The following is a 20,971-nucleotide window of genomic DNA, read 5'->3' on the forward strand; positions in this document are numbered from 1 at the left end:
TTATTTTTATTCTTTAACTCAGGGAGTTTCTGAAAAAGTCAGTTTTTTAACTATAACTTTTTAAATAGTTAGTCTATCTTCATACTCTCTATGAAGCAATTTTAGTACTTTTCATTGCGCATATTTCTGCTGAAGAATGTGAATCGATATCATTTTTCGTTATCGAGTTACGATCATTTTTTTTTAAATGAAAATGATAGTTTTCAATGTCCTCTAACTCAGAAGGTTGCAAAAACTAGCAGCTAAATTTGTAGTCTTTTGAAAGTGCATCAAAAATACTATAAAATATTTCAAAATCAAAGTCAGCATTTTTGCCCTTCGATGTCAAATATAAACAACAACACCACGAGTCGTGACAGTTTAATTGGTATCAATCTCATTCATGAATCGAATCGCAGTAGCCGAGGGTAATCCTTAATTCATTTGCTTTTTAAGGCAAAATGCGCTACATTTTATATTATGTCAACACTTCCATTATCAACAAGTTTCATGAGCGAACAAGGAGCTGAGGCTCGGAACGATCGACTGAGTCACGGTAGAAATTGTTCAAGAGTCGCGAACATGGAAGATGTTTTCTTTAGAGCAATGGACTCGTCTAATCCGGTTCTTGCAGTTAGAAGATCCCGATACAGTAAACGCACTGAAATAAGTTCAATATTAAATGAGTTAGCACTTTGAGAAAAGAGACACGATTCAGATAACTATAACGACGACGATGCTGATGATGTTGATGATTGTGATTATAATAATTATGAGGATGACGATGATAATAAAGTAGTTACGTAGAATAGTAAAATAAATATCTGTCTGAGCCTAACGTTTTCAATATTTGTGTACATATATTTGACAGGCTCAAAAAATCATTTAACAACTCGACTTTTTGATCTAGTAAAGCAGGTTCTAAATGGCAATGACCAGACCCTTAAAACAGCCGTATGCTGATGTAATTTAATCATAAATTTGATTTCAACATTTTTCGCTGAATGACAAAAAAGCAAAAGTTGATTTTGAGATATTTTACAGTATTTTTGATGCACTTTCGAAGGAGTACAAATTTAGCTGCTAGTTTTTGCAACCTTCTGAGTTAGAGGTCATTGAAAACTATCATTTTTATTTAAAAAAATGATCGTAATTCGATAACGAAAAATGATATCGATTCACATTCTTCAGCAGAAATATGCACAATGAAAAGTACTAAAATTGCTTCATAGAGAGTATGAAGATAGACTAACTATTTAATAAGTTATAGTTAAAAAACTGACTTTTTCAGAAACACTAAAATGACACCCTAAGATAAAGAAGAAAAATAATTATAACATGAAAACCGATAATGCTATAATGCTATAACTTTGATGCATTTGAAAATGTTACTTGAAAAACATTTTTCTACAACTTTGCTGAAGTAAGTACCTTTCTACACCATTTAGTTCTAAACATAATTTTTCGAAAATAATGTTTGAGAGGACCACCCCAGCTACATTTTGCTTTAAAAGTAAGAAAATTTAATTTCCAAAAATATTCTCTCAGACATAATTTCTCTAAAATGAACGGTTTGGAAGTTATTGATTTTTGTACCGAAAAACCGCCCTTGTGACCCATAGTGGAATGGTGGGTTTTTTAAAGAAAAAGCGTTGATTTCTTAATTCTCAGTCGCGTTGGAAATTTGAGTAAAGTATAAACTTCAAATCGATTAAAAAAAAATCGATTTTTTTTTGGCTCAGTACAATATACATAACCCCTTTAGAAAAATCAGTTTTCCCACCACAATGCATTGATTGAGGAATTTAGATATTTTATTAACAGAGCATTAGCAATAATTCGTTTGTATGTCTATTTTATGGGCCATTTTTTCGCCTTCCCATTGATTTGGTTTGAGATTTCTAGCACTGATGTTGTCCTATGCTGATTTGAGTGATTCTCTGAGTCCTGCCACTATCCCATGTAGTATGTGTTATCAAAAACATCGCGAAGCATCAAGTTCTAAATGTTCTCAAACGATATAATATCCGAAGAGAGTGATAAGAGTTATAAGAAATGTCTCATCACACTGTTAGGTGGATTAAAAGCGTTTTATTCCACAAAATGACATATATGTCCAGCTGCTAGCGACCAGCAAGGGGCACGGGCAGCAGATATAAGAAAACCATTAGGGCCTAAAACATCGTTATTCATTTGATAAGGTTCACTGTGATGTCAAAAAGAAAATGCAGAAAAAGAAAATTGTGCTGAGCACCAAAAATACATTATAGAGCCAAAAATCGTGTTCGTGATACTGCTTATTAGTCATACATTTATGTTTATATTGTCGCGATACTCCTAGTACAAAAACCGATAATAACCAAAAAATAACAGATCGCGATAAGGCGAAGAGAAATTACGAATATCATAATAAAACTGCTGATGTCATGAACATCAGTCGCATCACTCCACATGTCAAATTCGAAACTAAGCTCTTTAATAAAATATCATGATTACGTGCAACGAAATTACGAAAATAGTGACTAAGATCCTCAAATCAAGAACATAAATTAAATTATTCGTAATAGAAATGTCAAAAACCATGACTACGATCCTGAAATCATGAACATAAATCACTTTACTCGTGACTAAAATATCAAGATAACGTAAATAAAAATTACAAAAATCGTGACTTAGATCCTGAAGTTATGAATATCAAACACATTACTAATGATTAAAATATAAAAAGTTGTGACTAAGATCCAGAATTCATGAACATAGATTACTCCTTGTGACTAAAATATCACGATAACGTGAAAACTAAACATGTCCAGGGAACAACTAGAGTAACCCTACTGAACATTCGAATGTAACGCCGGGTATATATTCGACGCGAACTAGTTTTTTTGGAAACACAATAAGCTTCATGAATACGAGGTATATTATTCATAATTTTATGAACATGGTCACGGTTTTCGTAAATCCAGTTTACGAAATCTTGATCTTGTTTTCAAGAATTTATGTACGGATTTTTTCCGTGTATGTTCTCACTTATAAGTAAATTCGTTTGGGTATAGCGCCACTTTAGTCCTGCCAGCTACCGACTCTTTTGGTCTTGGCTGTAATGGTTGGTTCAGAGAAGGGCTGCAGGATCGGTAAGGTTTGTTCGAGTGCCCAGATAATACAAATGTGAATTCGGTTCGAGCAGTTACGCTTCGTTCGGAAGAGTCATTGTCTCCGAAAGTAGAGACTATCACTACCCTAGTATATTTTTCTAATCCGTAGCATAATAACTACAAATATTCACAGGAACTGGGGATTTAAATTCTGCTGTAAAACCACGAAGAAATATACCGTAGTTGCAATGAAATAAATATTCGCAAGTCAAGGCCAATACCCTTTGATCATATTTATTAATAGTCGATTGATACGCTTCAAACCTAGGCGACGAAAAACGAGAACAAGAACGAAGCGGATTCAATTCAAATAGTATTTAGTATAGATAACGATGACTCAAATGCGCTCACAGGAAAACGTTTTATAGTATAAGATAAATAAACGGTCACGACATCACACTCTTTAAGACAAAAATGTATGACATTTTGTCCTCCTTCCAAACATCGGTATTTAGCGTCCTATCAGTCTGCTAAAAAAACTTTAATAATCTTTAACGTTTTGTTTCTTGTTTCGGCACAATTACTAAATCATTTGTGATAGCATTAGCTGGATGTAAACAATACATATTCGTTTATGTGTCAATTTTTATCCGATGCAGTTGATATATGAAAACTTAACACCTCCCTATCTACTTTCTTCTAGTTGCAAAAAGAAACACTACCCAGCCAAGCTGCCAACCACTTCAATAGTGATAGTGTTTCATAACGAAGCCTGGAGCACGCTTCTGCGTACCATTTGGAGTGTCATCAATCGGTCGCCGCGGCCGCTGCTCAAGGAGATCGTCCTTGTAGATGATGCCAGCGAACGTGAACACCTGGGTGAGCAGTTGGAAGACTATGTACGGACACTGCCGGTGCATACCTATGTTCTGCGGACCGGCAAACGGTCCGGATTAATACGAGCAAGACTACTCGGTGCCAAGAATGTCAAGGTTGGTAATTTCAAGTACTACTATGCTTATTGCTTATATAAAATATTTTATTAAACATATATGGAAAAAGAACTCAATAGCAGAACTCGTTAGCAATACTTAAGACCTCTGTTTGTTTACTTTCTTCTTCGATGATTACGGTGCCATTATGAAACTTTCCAATACATTTCCAGTACAGATCAAAAGACTGTGATTTTGACTAGCAAGTATTAAGGGACTCATTGTTACTTGCAAACTATAGTTAATTTTCTCCAAATATAAACTACAACAAACATGCTTTGTCGAAATCATCCAACAGTAAATGTTCAATCGATTGCTCAAATTTTGTCAACTGACATGGATCGGGGCAGTTGGGTATTACAAGCTTCATCGGATTAGTTACGTAGGCATTTTCATAATAGAGCATCCTCACTTCCAGATCTTTCCAAAACATTTTGCTTCTGTGTAACTCGAATACAACCGCCGACCCGCACTCAGGTCTTCGTGAGACTAGTTCTATGAGTCCGATACTGTTGAACAAACTAACCTGAGTCAAGTCATGACCAGAATAGAAAAACATTTTTCGTTTTATTCTTATTTTTCCATCGCGAACTGTTGTCATCTTATTCAGAAACTCCTTAAGGATCGCGCCTCCGCGAATGCGTTTCAGTTCTTCATTTCCCGTGTAGGATAACAAAAATCCCAACATGAAGGCTTGGGTTCTTTTTGGGAACACTTTGGATGCCCAGCCGGGCTGCTCAAGACCAAAACTGTCATACACGTCAAGCGCATCGCAGATCAATGCAAGTCTTCTCAGTGTTGTTACAGGAGCACCAATCTGCTCAGCAACAAGGTTTTGTAAAGCCGCTCCTTCTTGGAACCACAAATTAAATTCGGAATCCAGCTCAAATTCTAGTTGTTTCCAAATTTGTTTCGCCTTTGGACATGTTTTGTTTTGTAAGAGAAACTGGAACGAAAACTTATTTGAACTCGTGTGTTAATGAAAAGTTCATGCAGAATAAACTTACGGTGTCTTGGTCAGGCAAGATAACATGCAGCGGTACTGGTTGTTGCCTTATCGTTGAGCTGTTGGACGTTTTTAGAAATCCCGCCAAAAAGCTCTGAGCACTGTCAATACAACGGTCAGTACAACTACTTACAGCATAAACACTTTGTTTGATCTTTGATACACGTCTAGGAATGAAATGTTTATACCGCTTGCGCATGTTCGTGCCCAAAACGTATAGTTGTTCGAAGCCTTGCTGAAAAATATAGCAATTATTGTTTGTTTATTCATATGCTTACAAATGTAACGCCTACCAATTGTAAAGCTTCCAGTCCTCCGTCCCATGGATAGTACGCTTGCGGATCGGTGGGAAACGTAATTATTGGACTTCGGACACCATGTCGAAAAAGTGCAAGAATCAACACTAAAGAACTATTCTTATTTTCTTGTGTGTGCGCCACTAGAGAAATCGACAGGATTGCTGCCTGTATTACTATCAAACAACGACCAATTTTCATCTTCCCACGAGGTCACAGATCCGTAAGCTATTAAACACTTGTTTAAACTTCAATTGTTGGCGCCTCTTTGAACAACTAGCTTCTTTAGTGATAAAACAAGTAAGGTAGTAAGCGCACTGTGCTAGTTCACATACTTTTTTATACTGACCTTAGTAGCATTCAATGCAACAACATTATTTTGTAAACTAATAATAGTGATAGTGACTAGCTACTTCCGATTTTCAACGCACAAGGTATAATCGTTATCACAGATCGTTACGTTGAGCTTTCTAGGTCTCTAGAATTTAGACATTGCCGACTGGAACTTTGATTTACAATCAGTTATAAACATTATGCAATCATATTTATTTTTATTAATTCAACAGCGATTGATTGATATTCGTTCTGTAAATTGAAACTTGAGGATGATTGATGTTATAGTGAACTAGAGTCACTTACTCCATGAACCTGTATATAACATTTTTATAAGCCACTTAGAATCCAAATTTGAGTTTCAAACACTTAATAACATTCGTTACCTCTTATACTTCCCCCAGAGCTTGCCAATGAACTAGATATGAAACTTTGGGTATTTTTATGCCCATTTTTTTATTATGGTGGGGTTGACCTTAAGGTCATTCGCCTCTTTTTTCGGGTTAGAAAAATCTCTAAAGAAAAATTTCTAACCCTATGTGCGGGGTTGGGAATTAAACCCAGATGATCTGAGTACAAAGCAATCGATTTACCAACTACGCTATGCTCATTCCTTGCCCATTTTGATATAGGGTGATGGGCCTATTTGCGCCATGTTTCTATTATCACCCTACCCATTTGAAGCCGTTGGTTAGAGCAGTGTCTGCCATCTTTGTTCAACGCATTGAGTCAAATGGTAGCGCAACAATAGGGGCACTCGATTCGAGTTTTCATTGTGCTCAAACACGAGAATTTTACTGTTTTCAACGCATTTGTGTTATTATATTGGTTCTTAACAACGAAGCAAAGCGGTTGATGTCAATTTTTAAGCATTCCCTTGATTGTAAGGCAAGAAATTACCGAATTAGTGAGGCACCTTGCTTAGTATGGTGAAAAGAGGCTCATCACCCTAGCTTCAATCTTTTAAAATATATGGTGAAATCAATTTTGATGGGAAATTCGTTCATAAACACACTTAGAATCCCATATCTCCAAGACCACTACGATCGAATAAAGAACTTTCACTTTTTTCTTTCAACAGATAAATATTTCCCGATCTTATCGAATGGTGGGTCTAGTTTAAGAGAGATTGCATGAGTCAAAGTTCCAAAGGGTTTAAAATAACTAAAACATTTACAAACAGTTACAAAAGTTTCAAAAAGGAACAATAGAGTAAAACATATACAAGAGTTGGCATGACCCAATTATATTTCAGAAATCGAATTCGTATTGCCGATGCCAAATATCTTTATAATGCATGAAACGTCGAGATTTTATGTTACCATGAAAAAAAATTTCTTGACGAAAAGGGACTTTTTGGGACTTAACCTATTTGGCACCTTTTGTCCTTTCTTATATGAAGAATCACTCCAAAAATCGAAAAAAATTTACCAAGGCCCGGAGAGCCGAGTGTCATATACCATTCGATTCAGTTCGTTGAGATCGGAAAATGTCTGTGTGTATGTGTGTGTGTCTCATTTAAGCTCACAGTTCTCTCAGAGATGGTTGAACCAATTTACAGGTTGAACGGTACGGTCACACAGCAAATTACCATATAAACTGATAACACCATGGTGTCTAAATGATGTAATACATATTAAATAAGTACTGTATCGATTTTGTTGGCTATTTTAGGCAAATTTAAGACTAAGAGAAACGAAAGCAATGAAATTGAAAGACGGATAGGTATTCTAGAGTGAATCAGTTACAAACTTAGAACGGAAAACTATGAGTAGGCAGGCTCATATGGACATGATCGAAAGGAAATGTGAAGAGTCCTTTGCCTTCTGCTAAGTAGGAGTTGGGCGTTGCACCGAAGTCTACCGCTTGGTCTTTGATAGAACATAACACATCATATTGTTTTACCACGGGACGCCGGCAAAAGAAACTTCACAAATCCTCGCCTAGAACGACCATGCGATCATTCTTTTCCCTTTCTGCTATCATCAAGCCGTGACGTATGCATTCAATCGACACCAAGCTATCGGTGCCGTACCGATCCTATTGTGATTGAGCTACTTGTTGATCGTTCTGCACATACGGATGGTTAGTAGCAATTAATGACACAGCTCAGCCAGCAGAAATTGAACCCTACTTAGCAGAAGGCAAAGGACTCTTCACATTTCCTTTCGATCATGTCCATATGAGCCAGCCTAGTCCTAAGTTTCCGTTCTTAGTTTATAACTGATTCAATCTAGAATACCTATCCGTCATTCAATTTCATTGCTTTTGTTTCTCTTAGTCTTGAATTTGCCGAAAATAGCTAAAAAATCGATACAGTGGAACCTTGCGGCAACTAAAACATAGTAACATATTAAATAAGTGCAACATTACTTGAATTTACAGGACTATATCACTTATGACCAATCAAAGTCAAAGCTCACATTGGCCACCTATGACGGTTCGTGATGCCCCAGGGTAACTCGCAAAATTCCTTAACTAATATCACCAAGGCTGTGCGCAGAAAATTCTCAAGGGGAGGGTTTTTAATTTTTAAACAGTTTTTTTTTGATGTAGGACTACGTCTTTGTTTTCGATATGGGGGTGCACTCTGCAAATTCTACAAAAATGGTATGTAACGAAAAGTGGTCCAATTTTAAACGCATATAATTCAGCCATCTCACGATAAATTTTCAAATTTTTTGCACAAATCGCCCCGAAATACTTCTAAGAATAAATTCCAACAGATAAACCCAAAGATTTTTGATATTATAGCATTAAACAATTAAATAATATACAACCTTGTCAAAATATCGCGCATTAACACACAGAAGATAGCGCTTCCCAAGCCCTGTACGACAGATTGGTGTACCTAGCGCGCTACGCTTCTATGAATGACGTCATCATCGACTATTTAAAGAACGGACTTGGCCAGACACGCTCAGTTCCCTGTTGAACTGCTGGCGAAGCAGATCACTGCGCTGTGTTTTTTACAGCCAGTGTAGCTGAGTTAGAAGTCCGTTACACTGGCTGTGGAGGGACGCTACACTGTGTCGTCCAACAGGCGACCGCTCCAACTACTTCCTAAATGCCGCTGTAATGTTGCCAGTAAATTTTTGGTTTAACTAGCACATGTATTTGCTATTTGCGCTTGAAATTAAGTAATGTAGTGGTAGTAATAAGCTTCCCATTTTGGTTTAAACGCAAGGACAGTTTTTAAAATAGGATTTGATTAATTAGTTTAGCTCACCCCAGCAATTTTATCAATTCTGTAATTTAAAAGGAATTTTACGGAACTTGGTGAATTTGGCCCCACTTGCAACTGGTATAATCAACCTGCACAAAGTGTTGCATAACGCAGGGCTGTTTTGGAACAAAATGTGTTATCATTCAGCCCTTCGCTATGCAAAATCACGATATTATGACAGATGGGCTAGCGCGGCCGTTCCTTTCAATCGGGAATGGCCGCGTAGAATTTTGGTGAAATGCGCTAATAGTGTCGTGGTGGTACTAGTTGTCTCTTTCGCTCTACCCATCATCATCAGCGTTGACTCATTTTGCATTGTGCGCTTGGGTTCAATGTTTGGGGCGAATGTGTTGGTAGGTAGGGGAACTGGCGGTAAAATGAACACGTTAAGCAAAGTCTAACTAATAAGTGAATGAGATATTACAATCACCTTATATGTTTCTTTTTAGTCATAAACACATTTTTTCAAACATGATTCTTGATTTCTAACCATGTCCAAAAATGAGACATGTTTATAGCGAGTGAGTAAATTGAACATGTGGCGGTGGTAAAATGAACAGATTCTGGTGACTTGCAAAATGTCCTGTATGTATGCAATGCGCAGCGTTGGAAAGCATTTTTCCGATCAATGCTAATATCCCAACAAATCATGAGCTTTGAATACACACAGGGCATTTTGCAGGCAAAAAAAATGTCACGGAAGAATTGAATTTTCACGACGTAATATTAACCATTTTACAATCCTGTGGCATCGAAACACATCTATAAACTTAGGGTTATCCAAGGGTGTTTGAACTTTTAGGATCTGTTTGAGAGCAACTAGAAAGCTTGGTCTATACATGAGATGTGATTATATTGTCTAAAATTTGATTTTTCTTCACCGGTCCGGGTGTTTTTCCCACGCACTAAGTACTAAGAAAATAAATATTTTACATTAAGTAATATAGTCCTACGTCTACAGTTCGTGCAACCCCATAGGGCTGCCCCTTGTATTTTTATTTCGATTATAAAGGTTTTAACCTTAAGGTCATTCGCCTCTTCGGGTTAGAAAAATCTCTTATGAAAAATTTCTAACCCTATGTGCGGGGTCGGGACTCGAACCCAGGTGCGCTGCGTACAAGGCAATCGATTTACCAACTACGCTACGCCCACCCCTTTTAAACAGTTCAACAGATTGGGCGAATGTTTGTTATCGAGAAGGAGTCATCAACAGACACCGCTACCTTTTCGCTCGTGGTGGATTCGGACTTGTTTGTAGTATTTAAGCCTACCGACTAAACCTAAACCTCTTGTATCTCACAATTCTCATCCATCCGGGGCAACCGTTAGGTTCTACTTTAGTAGGGATTGTGCTCTTGCTCTTCTTGTTTTGTGTTAATCGTTCATGTTTTTATCCATAGCTACTCTTAATTGCTTGCTGTCAAATCTTCGCGATATATCTGACCTGCTCAGGTCTGCTGCAAATATCATCATCTGTTGAGACACGAAGTGATCCGACCATGAGGATTATAACCACCTTCGCCGGGTTTCTTATCCTTCTTGGCGCTACTCGTGTCTATTTATCTGCTAGTTGGTGCTGAGAGCTCCTCGGCGGCGGTATTTCACTCGATACCGACACCCATATTCGCAATATATTTAGCTGCCTCTCCGACGGAGTGATAATCTGATAAGTGAAATTTCTCCAGACGATATCCCGATTTATCCCTTGATCGTATTTTTCCTCCTTAGCTGCCTCCGCTAGCCCGCTGACCGACGTCTGTTGTCTACTCCAGCTAATATCGAAGCTTGTCAAAACGTGAACCGATCCTTCAGAGAAGCCGTCCAACTTGACATACATCCCTTTCCAGCCACCCTCGCAAGGTTTCTTCTGGTCCTTGGTTTCTTCATCGACTTGTTTCTTGAGTGACTGAACTTATTTGACTTTTTTATGTGTCAAAACGGTTTGCAGTATATTTTTTTCCTGAACAGGAAGTTAATAAATGTTAAAAGTAATTCAGAACCCTAATGGGAGAGGTTTGAACCCCCAAAACCCTCATCTTGTGCACGGGCCTGAATATCACACCTATATCCCAGCGAATTCTTGACCGATTTTTACAAACATGATGTCAAATGAAAACAAGGCTTTTTTGGGTGTCTTCCAAAAACAACACGCTTTATATCAACACCATTTCTCATAGTATAATTTTCTATAACTTTGTCAATGACATCATGACTCTATCTCGAAAGTTAGCAGAAATAAATTTTTATGTCACTTTTAGGTGGATTAACCACAATACAGTATGCATCCAAAGATCAACAGTGTTCCTAACACACCAAATCACTTAAATCAACTCCTAGAGTACAATTAATTAAACGCATGTTTTGATACTATTTCGACCACTGGGCATTGCACGGGAAGACAAAATTTCGCTTCGGGAAAACTGCATATTAGAAGTAATTCCTTTCTCTCTCGTTGTCGTAGACATAGATCGCCATCGTTAATGCTCTCTTTGTGCTCGTGATCCTCTTGCTATGCTTACTTGCTTCGTTTACTCACGGGTCACATTTGTGAACCTGTCGTCTTTTGTATTTTCGCTAACGGTGCTGGCTATTGATTAGGAGATACTGGACGCAGCTTTTGCAGTCGAATTATTACCTCAACCGAGAGCACAACTTTTTCAATTATTTGTGGTTCGATATTGGTATTGAAGACTTTGTGTCGGATTTGCTTACGCGTTTTCTTTAAATTTTTAAAATCGATTTTTTTCAGTGTAGGAGGATGAAGAATTCTTTCAATATTTTTATTTAAAAAATTTGACTATTTTTTTTCGTAGTATTTGTCATTTTTAGGCTATAGCCATTTGAAAAAAATTGGTAAAAAAGTTTGACCCTTTTCAAAACACAGTCTAGATTATTTTTGGAAAAAAAAAACAAAGTATGCAAAGTGGCGTTTTCTGACAAAGATCTCATGTACAGAAACTTTCATTAAAATCTGAGAGTTAGCGCGAAATTCGTCAATAATGGAAGTTAGAATAACTTGCATTTCTTGTGGATATTCTAATCTATGGCTCACGTTTCAAGGTGGAAATTTATAGGTTTGGAAGCTACCAATAATCCAGTGAAAATATCTACGTTGGTCAATGCACGTGATGATTTCCTTAACTAATCCTTTCTATATCTGTAAACTTCTCTATTCGAAGCCTCTAGAGCTTATTCAAACAAATGACCGACTGGAAGCACAGGTATTTTTATAATGTCATGACCATGTAATAGTAACTTGCGCACAGTTGTCGGAATATTGTACCAAACATACTAGTACATTACCACGAACTTCCCCGACTGCCTCGAAATATTGATTAGTTTAAAAAATATAGGTCATAGATGCGTTTCATCATCTGTTATTATTTAATTAGAAAACATTTCTAAGCATAGTTATTGGGTGATTTTTCAACATGCTAGAAAGTTGTATTTTTGATGATGAAAAAGAATTTTTTTTTTTAGTTCTGATCAGCTTTGCATCACTGTGTCACTGTACAATTATTACATCCTTAACGAAAAATACGAATATCATTTGTGGTTCCCCTGAAGGAAGGACACAGCTCGTTAACTCGATCATATTTTGAACAATAATGAACCTATGGACTTATTTTTCATTTTCTAAACAGGGACAGGTCATTACCTTCCTGGACGCCCACTGTGAATGCACCGAAGGGTGGTTGGAGCCGTTGCTGGCGCGCATCGTGCTGGACCGTAAGACTGTCGTTTGTCCCATTATCGATGTGATATCGGATGAGACGTTCGAATACGTCACTGCCTCGGATCAAACGTGGGGTGGTTTCAACTGGAAGCTTAACTTCAGATGGTACGTTAAAAAAGTAATACCTTCGATCTAAGTGTAAACCATCTAACAGAATTATCCCGGTATACAGGTATAGGGTTCCGGCGCGAGAAATGCAGCGACGAAACCAAGATCGAACAGCGCCCTTGCGAACGCCTACTATGGCCGGTGGGTTGTTTTCCATCGACCGTGACTATTTCTACGAAATTGGTTCGTATGACGAAGGTATGGACATTTGGGGTGGTGAAAATCTTGAAATGTCCTTTAGGGTAAGTACACCTCGATGCGATACAAAGCATAAAGTAAATTTCTGTTTTTGATTCGTATATAATTTAATGATATTTTATTTACAAAAATCCCAATGAGCTTAGATATGGCAATGTGGTGGCATATTAGAGATTGCTCCTTGTTCCCACGTGGGTCACGTTTTCCGCGACAAATCGCCCTACACATTCCCCGGAGGTGTCGCTAATATCGTCCTGAAGAACGCGGCACGCGTAGCCGAAGTGTGGTTGGATGATTGGAAAGAATTTTACTATCAGATGAGTCCAGGTTGGAACCTAAACCGTTTTCATTTCATTTCTCTAACCATCCTTCATCATTCTATTAAAACTTTTACTCCTCCAAAAACGAAGCCCATGCGAATAATTCATTTTGCACACAGTGCTGTGATCCTTCAGACATCAAAAACATTTCACTAGTTTTCCGCACTAGCAATCGTTTGAATAGCCAAAATTGCGGATTCAGAGCACAGTAATTGAGTTATTAGATATGTTTAAGTGAAGTGATGCATAGATAGTGCACTAACAATCTAGCTACTGTGTATCTTTTTATTTCCGTTTGAAGTAGGTTAGTAGTTCAGAATTGTGTACCCTAATATCGGGTAATTATCTATTTTTTTATTAGAATAATAATATGACAAGCGATCGTAGATTTATTTTATTGCTTAACATTTTTCTTTCTGTTTTCTTGGTGTTTCGATTTTCATTATGTTCAACAAGTATGAGAAAAGAAAGTTTTGATCTAAAAAACTAGCAATCGTAGGAGTACAACCCGCATTAGTCCACTTCTCTTTCTCAATTTCCCATGAGCAGAACACTTGCCATTAGCTGGATATTTTACTAACAGTAATTTTAGATTAGCTTCATTAAGTGTGCTCTACTTTATGTTTTCCACATGTTTTAACACCCGTGTGATTTATCGTATGCCACAAGATTGATAATGAAATTCTATATAACAAATGACACTCGGTAAGATTTTGTCATTAACAGGTATGAAATACCAACTTTTCGGATTGCTCAGGCCGCCATATTGCCACCTAGTTTTGTTTGCTTTTATCTCAATGATGAGAACATAAAAATACTTTTTTTCAGTAGACTAACGCATAGTATTTTATCTCTTTTTTCCCTTAATAAATATCAAATTGGTCATCATCTAACGGTCGTCATATTATGTGTTACTAACATACAAACAAACTACTCGAACTCACGCCACGATCAATCATTTGCTAAAAACCATATATCAGGTATGGATGTGCGGTGGAACGCTGGAAATAGCACCATGTTCCCGGGTTGGTCACGTTTTCCGCAAATCAACGCCGTACTCTTTTCCGGGCGGTACGTCGCAGATCGTTAACAAAAATAATGCCCGCTTGGCTGAAGTGTGGCTCGACGGCTGGAGTGAATTTTACTACAATATTAACCCAGGTTTAGCAGACATTTTCATTTATCTTATGACGGAAGAGCTGTGCATGTTATGCTAATACGCTATTTAGGTTTTATGTTCTTGTGCATGTTAAATGATTCTCTGCTTGGTATCTTTATCAGTTCTTTCAATTTCTATTACTTTACTGAATAACTTTCACTTTTAATTCTTCATTTGAATAAGCATTATTCACCGCATATTCCCAATTTTTAATTATTTGTGGGATACATTGCTTCTCGATATTTAGCAGTTCCAGTAAATGTCCCCATTCGATCGATACAACTTTGTGAATAATAACTTTCTATATGGTTCGTTATATTTCGGTGCTGGATTTATTTTCTCCTCATTTTTTTTGGGTGCTCGGGTTTATGTCGAAGTTGAGCTTTTCGCTGTACGAAACGTATATATTTTCGATAAATAAAATAATAAAAAATGCATTCCTCAAAGCCCAGTAACCCGATCAGAATGAAATAACAAGATTATAACAGAATGCAATTTTCGTAACATATAGTGTTATAAATTTGGTCTCGTTAGTAGTTAAAATAACAGAAAATTATAACAAGTAACAACGGGAGATATAGTTTTGAAATATTCTTGTTATGTGTTTCTGATCGGGAACGCATCACTAGAGTAAAGTATGGATAGATATAACAACAACGCATTGCATAAGAGCACTTCAGCACTCGGAACCATTGTAAATACATCACTGTCGCATTCGGATCACTGCGGAAGGACACGTGTTTCGTACAACATTCTGTGCTGCACTATTTAATTGTTACTTTTTTCCGATTGTAATCGTTCGGTTCGAAACCAATATTTATTTTGTTCAACTGCACCCATGCAAATGAAGAGTTCGCTTTTCTAAATGAATACAAAACACAAATATATCGATTACATCCGTTCCACCCCTAGGAATATAACATATGTCAGATTCATACAATTAAAACACAACAGTTGTTACTGTTTATTTTCAGAATTCGCTTCAAATTTTGATTTTTAAGAAGGGTTTTGTGGGTGAAACTGTACCATTTGCCACCAAAGTTTTGAAAATGATTTTTTTAGGATCCTTCATCGCATTAAACCGACGATATTACATTTCTGACAAATATATCAATTGACATGGTAGTAGGCGGTGGTCAGCTATTTTCGTCCGCGTCCCTTATCACCTATTTTTATAAAGTGATTCATCAGCAGTGCTATCTTTGAAAATGAACCACCTTGGTTATGCAACTAATTTTTCAGGTTTTTTTTAAATGCAAATAATTAAGCAATCTTCATTTCGTTATATTCTGAATTGCACATATTTTGTCGTATGTAATTATAAATGTACTTTCATTTGATGGCATTGTAAGGGAACACGTATCCGCCGGTTGATGCTAATCGAGCTGACATTTCTTTAGACTGAGCAAACTAAGTTATTTGTTTGTTTAGTGTTTATTTGACCAACTAGGTAACGAATCCACTGGGTCTTTAATGCGTGTGGGAAATACGCATGGTCTTGTCTGAGTGTATGACTTTTGAATTATGTATGAGGGTGGAGAATTGACAATTCGCAAGATCAATTCAAATCCAATTACCAATTTGCTGCAATCATTTCAACATAAAATTTTTTTTTATGGTCATATATAATGGTTAACTTTTAGTCCATTAACTAATCAGTTAATTATACTGAGCTGAGAATAAGTACGTAGTATTTGGAAACGGGGGGTGTTTGATTCGTGCATCATTAATATCGTTTAGGAACGCAGCATTTACTCGAACGAGGTGGAAAATTTCAAGTTACGGGATCACAATATGCTTAAGGACGATTTATAAATTCTGCCACGCTATTAGGAGGAAGAGATATGACTAATTGTGACATAAATGGGAGGGAAGCACGTGATGTGCTTTGACGCAATCGGCCGTTTTACGCACGATTGCGCCATGTATATAGGAAATTCCATGGAACATGAATACTTTTGCAAGTAGCGGCATTAATGTGCTACTACAAAATGAAGCAAAAACTAAAATCATTTGATTCGTATTAGACCAAGGATAAAAATAACGTGGTAATATGACAGAGACTTAGTTATTGTTGGGTAATCTTTGCGTGACATAATTTGTGAATGTTCCACAACACCACTTTTAAACTCATTGTTTGCGGTCCATTTTACATTGTCAACAACACTCCCGACAGCCGGTTGTTCGGAGTTCAAGTTGTTTTCGATGAAACAATTTCGATAGACGATTACCCAGAGTTTAAACGCCTAGAACATTTACGTATCCTTCAGTCAATAAACTATTCAAACATCTTATGCACGAAAGTATATTCTCAGTCGCATCGCTTGCTTGAAGCGAATCCTGACTAACAACCCACCCACTATCCAATCCGTGGTACTTATGGGAGTGTCACTGAGTCGGGGCCTTCCGTTAAGTAAGTACCACATCAACACTTCCTTTCTCATCCCAAGTTACGGTAAAGATGGCCGTGGCCCGCAATGGTGGCTCTCAGGCGAAATTCTCGCTTGGACTGGATCAATTGTTATTCCCAAACAATGCTCCTCAAGTAGTCTGGCTGGAAATGAGAGTCATCAGTCTGCAATCTACGAAGTATACCGTGCTTACGCAACGCAATATATCAATTGACATGGTAGTAATATTTTTAGGATCTCCGTTAATTCTTTGTCATGCATCAGCATATTTACCTCAGATTGTGAAATCATTGTCAATACAGACATGCACACTAACTATGGGGGAACAGGGCCAATTCGGACCACACGCTTTTCGCAACAGTATAAGTATAAAAAGAAGTATAAAAAGTCAAGTACGTTTTAGTATAGATTAATTTCCGCAAACATATGATTAGCGTGTATAAGCCAACTGTCGAAATTCACTCTCTCCGGACAAACCATTCATCGCCAATATGTTTGTAGACAACAAAAGAGAAAAGTTTTCTCTTTCGTCAACTGCTGTAAACTGTCTTCAACCAGTACAGATTTATCCGGTATTTCATTTCAAAGAGTATTTTGACAGTTTTTTTAGCAAATTTCGATTCAATCTATACTGAAGGAATTGACCGGGATTCGAGTTTGGTTTGAAGTAAATTATTTGTTGTCCTCCTGTGCGGTTACTAGATCACATTGGCAAGCTAGTCTGTGGTAATACATAAGATTCCAGCTGAGCTGCTTCCATTGTTCCTCCCTTCTGCTGAGGTCGATCGCGCCTCTTTGGAGTATGCGTCCGGCAATTGGGTCATTAAGCCATATGCTGTTTTTGATTTTTGATATTGAAAATGTCTTACTGCACTATCTGGGGCAGGGCGTCATTCTAAAATTTAAAATCAAACGATGTCCCGTTTTTGCGTCACTATTTTGAATGCTAATAACTTTGTTATTTATGAACGGATTTCCGTCTGGTTATCACCAAACAATTCGGAGTTAACTGAAATTATGTTTTATTGCTATAGTGTTTTTGTATTTCAATAGCATACTATTGAAAAACAAGCACAAATGAATAGATCTCGGAAAACGTGAAAACTCCCATACATCAGTCAATCTATCCCCGGCAGAGCCGACGATAGGGAGCACCTTAGTGATTCAAACGAACACGAAAAATTATAAATAAAGGCCCGCGTGCCTCTGCCTGTTTGAATCAGCTGTGGTTCTTTTGCCAGACAACTACTATCGTGCTTACAGCGTCTCGTACGACAGATTTGAGCACCCAGCACACTACGCTTATATGAATGACGTCAACCTCGACTATTTAAAGAATATCATTCCTCGAGCGAGTTCATTCTCCCATCGAACGTCGGGCTGTAAAGAACAGCAGTAGCAGTCGGGAATGTTGACAATACGCTGCGATGAATACTGCATTTGATCACTGCTACCGCTGGAGGTCGGGACGACGGCACGTCTAGGCATCCAGCGGCCAAGCGCTCGTGATGTGTCCTTTCCATGGCTCTGATTGGCTGTATTAATTTTGCCGATGACGTCATTCTTGGATATGTAACTTTCAGCATTGCTCGCGCTTGCTCATTTTCTGGTCGAACTTCGGAGCGGAGACGATAGCAGTAGCCGACAGATATATTTAAATTATGCAGTCCGCTGTGTACTGCTTTGCACAACATAGCTGGAGAGTTACGGCACTCAGTGTCAGTGCTAGTTGAGAGCATGCCGTTGCGATGAATCTAGTACCGCGTTGCTTTCTGCGCAACTAGAGTTTTTAAACTGACAAAAAATAAATCGGCGGTTCTCTAATTTGGAAAGCCCTGAAACTCGGTGTTTTTACACCGTCGCACTCTCTTGCTCATTTCGATTTATTTAGGTACTCGTTCCGCATAGAAGATTAAAATTTGTGCGTATCGAAAATGTTGAACCCTAGTTAGCTCAACCAATATCGTATCCCTACCCATTGGGGCCGTACACAAATGACGTAGCTTTTTTCGGTGAGTTTCGACCCCTCCCTCCCCCTCGTAGCATTTTGTCAAAATATTCCCCCTCGTCACACATCGTCACAAATTTGCTACACCCCTCTACCCCCAGAAGTGCTACGTCATTTATATATGGCCCCTACACACAAAAAATAATGAAATTTAAACGGCATGTAAATCAATACGAATGTAAACATACAAAGATTGGATCAAAATTTTGATTGAAAATTACGTAAAAATCAATGCACTGAATTGGAGCATCAAAAAGCCTACAATTTTACACTTTCATTCGTGTAATATTACATTACATTCATTTTGCAGCAATAAGAGTGTAAAAAAAAATACATTGAAGTGCATTGGTTTCCGTTCGAAACTGTAATTTTCAATACACGTTTAGAATTATAATAAAATTCGTTGAAGAAAGCACGACAAGTCGTGTGGATTTTTGCTGGAACTTAATTTTACATTTTATTTCATGCCCCAAATATGTGCATGAAAATAAACTTAAAATTACAAAATATTTTTTTCTGTGTAGCACCGTACTGTTTGTTGTTTAAAACGTTATACATTGATCGGAATGGTTAGGCGAAAATCGAAGCGTGACTAAAATATTCGCTAATTTTAGGTAATTTAAACATTACGAAAGAATATATTGTAATTTAATTTAACCTTTTCGACTCAACAAAAGTAGGTTTCAAAGCTATTGTTTAAAAACGCAATAATTTTTTTTAAATAAATGCATATCATATGCATGGTTTTGCATTGTCTAATTAGTTTTTTTTATCCAAACACATAAAATATGTGCACTTTTCGTTGGCATCAAATAACTCAATTGATGTTTGACAACCCGGTTGTCAACGACTACTCGACAAAATGAATACTTTGTCGGACCATATCTGTGAAGAGAGTAAACGTGCAATATTTCGATTATTGTATCGATTTTGTGGGCTGTTTTCGGCAATTTTAAGACTAGGAGAAACGAAAGCAATGAAATTGAAAGATAGGTATTCTAGAGCGAATCAGTTATAAACATAACACGGAAAACTAGGACTAGGCAGGCTCATATGTCCATGATCGAAAGGAAATGTGAAGAATTCATTGTCTTCTGCTGGTAGGAGTTGGGCTTTCCACCCAAGTTTACCGCATGGTCGTTGATAGAACATAACTCATCATCATGTTTCACCGCCGTCGCCGCGAATTATATTGCACACTACATTTTCAATGTCGCCGTGGTCGTGTCCTGCACATAACCCTTAATTTTTTCCGATTCAGCTGACGTTAAATATACGTGATACAAATAAATGTGGCTAAATTCACTGTCAAGGAAGACCGATAGTGTCAAACGAGGACGTGTTTACATTTTTTAGGAAATCAATTATAAAAATTCATTCTGAAGTTTTAAAGGTTGAACGTATATATCTATCTATCTATCTTGAAATTCATCAGTGTCGTCGTTTTCCTTTTTCGGTTGGTCATCCATTTTAATTTTCAAAATTTATGACCGGTTTTACAAATCACGTCCGTACGTCGACAAATTATTTTCCGAAAGAAAGAAATTGTATTCCATAGCTCACTTTTTCTGATGAATCGTTTTTCCTTTCATCCCGTTACTCAAGTGGTCATATTCCTCACTTTGTCAATTCACTCTTAATATTTCGCTCCGTAGCTCCAAGCTCTAGACTTCTGGTGATAATTTGAGGAAGTTCGAAGATATTCATCTGTCGACTGGAATTCATTAACATCCAACTCCTACAATGAGCATTTACATCAGATTTGAATGGACTGAATACAGATACATCCAATAGCTGTAATCGATGGCTGCAGAGTGGAGAGAACGACAGAACAAATATGCCATAAGCCCTGCGAAATTTGAGCGCAGTCAATGATCGATGTGATTGGCAATTATCCAGCAATAGGAGCACTGGCGAATGTTCTGAAACTCGAGTGATTTTGTTGATCAGGAATTGAACGAATATTTCGGCATTCATCCACCCAACGATTTCTTCGCATTTATTTCCGTTCATGCTGCCTAATTCTAGTTTTCCGTTCTAAACTTATAACTAACTCGCTCTACAATATCCATCTATCCTTAAGTTTGACAAACATTGTGATTAT

The 20,971-nt window shown here is 37.4% G+C and overlaps 2 protein-coding genes across 9 annotated transcripts in view; one reads left to right on the forward strand and one right to left on the reverse strand.

Annotated features, from left to right (window-relative positions):
• Positions 1 to 20,971, forward strand: part of LOC131681850 (polypeptide N-acetylgalactosaminyltransferase 5) — a 212,824-nt gene that overhangs the window by 151,043 nt on the left and 40,810 nt on the right. For 6 of the 7 annotated variants that reach the window (XM_058962909.1, XM_058962907.1, XM_058962908.1 and 3 more), the window contains 4 exons: positions 3,778 to 4,066; positions 12,572 to 12,768; positions 12,836 to 13,013; positions 13,116 to 13,296. In XM_058962909.1, the coding sequence (XP_058818892.1) occupies positions 3,778 to 4,066; positions 12,572 to 12,768; positions 12,836 to 13,013; positions 13,116 to 13,296 (845 nt within the window). Of the gene's footprint in view, positions 1 to 3,777; positions 4,067 to 12,571; positions 12,769 to 12,835; positions 13,014 to 13,115; positions 13,297 to 14,269; positions 14,451 to 20,971 lie in introns of all 7 variants that reach the window. The other variant, XM_058962906.1, reaches the window with a different exon arrangement.
• LOC131681851 (testicular acid phosphatase homolog) lies at positions 4,153 to 5,712 on the reverse strand. 2 transcript variants are annotated; one of them, XM_058962914.1, is made up of 3 exons: positions 5,366 to 5,712; positions 5,074 to 5,307; positions 4,153 to 5,012 (listed from the first exon to the last, which is right to left on the reverse strand). In XM_058962914.1, exons 1-3 carry the CDS (start codon positions 5,567 to 5,569, stop codon positions 4,329 to 4,331), a joined length of 1,122 nt encoding a protein of 373 aa, XP_058818897.1. In that variant the 5' UTR covers positions 5,570 to 5,712; the 3' UTR covers positions 4,153 to 4,328. The 2 variants fall into 2 exon arrangements, with proteins under 2 accessions (XP_058818897.1, XP_058818898.1); XM_058962915.1 differs by having other exon boundaries at positions 5,074 to 5,303; positions 5,366 to 5,540.

The sequence above is a fragment of the Topomyia yanbarensis genome, chromosome 2 (genome assembly GCF_030247195.1).
Source record: "Topomyia yanbarensis strain Yona2022 chromosome 2, ASM3024719v1, whole genome shotgun sequence".
NCBI lineage: Eukaryota > Metazoa > Arthropoda > Insecta > Diptera > Culicidae > Topomyia > Topomyia yanbarensis.

Coding starts and splice junctions, on each gene's coding strand:
- LOC131681851 (XM_058962914.1), bottom strand. CDS start 5,569: ATGAAAATTGGTCGTTGTTTGATAGTAATACAGGCAGCAATCCTGTCG. Junction 5,308..5,365: donor GACTGGAAGCTTTACAATTG/GTAGGCGTTACA, acceptor TATATTTTTCAG/CAAGGCTTCGAACAACTATA. Junction 5,013..5,073: donor TCTTGCCTGACCAAGACACC/GTAAGTTTATTC, acceptor TTTTCGTTCCAG/TTTCTCTTACAAAACAAAAC.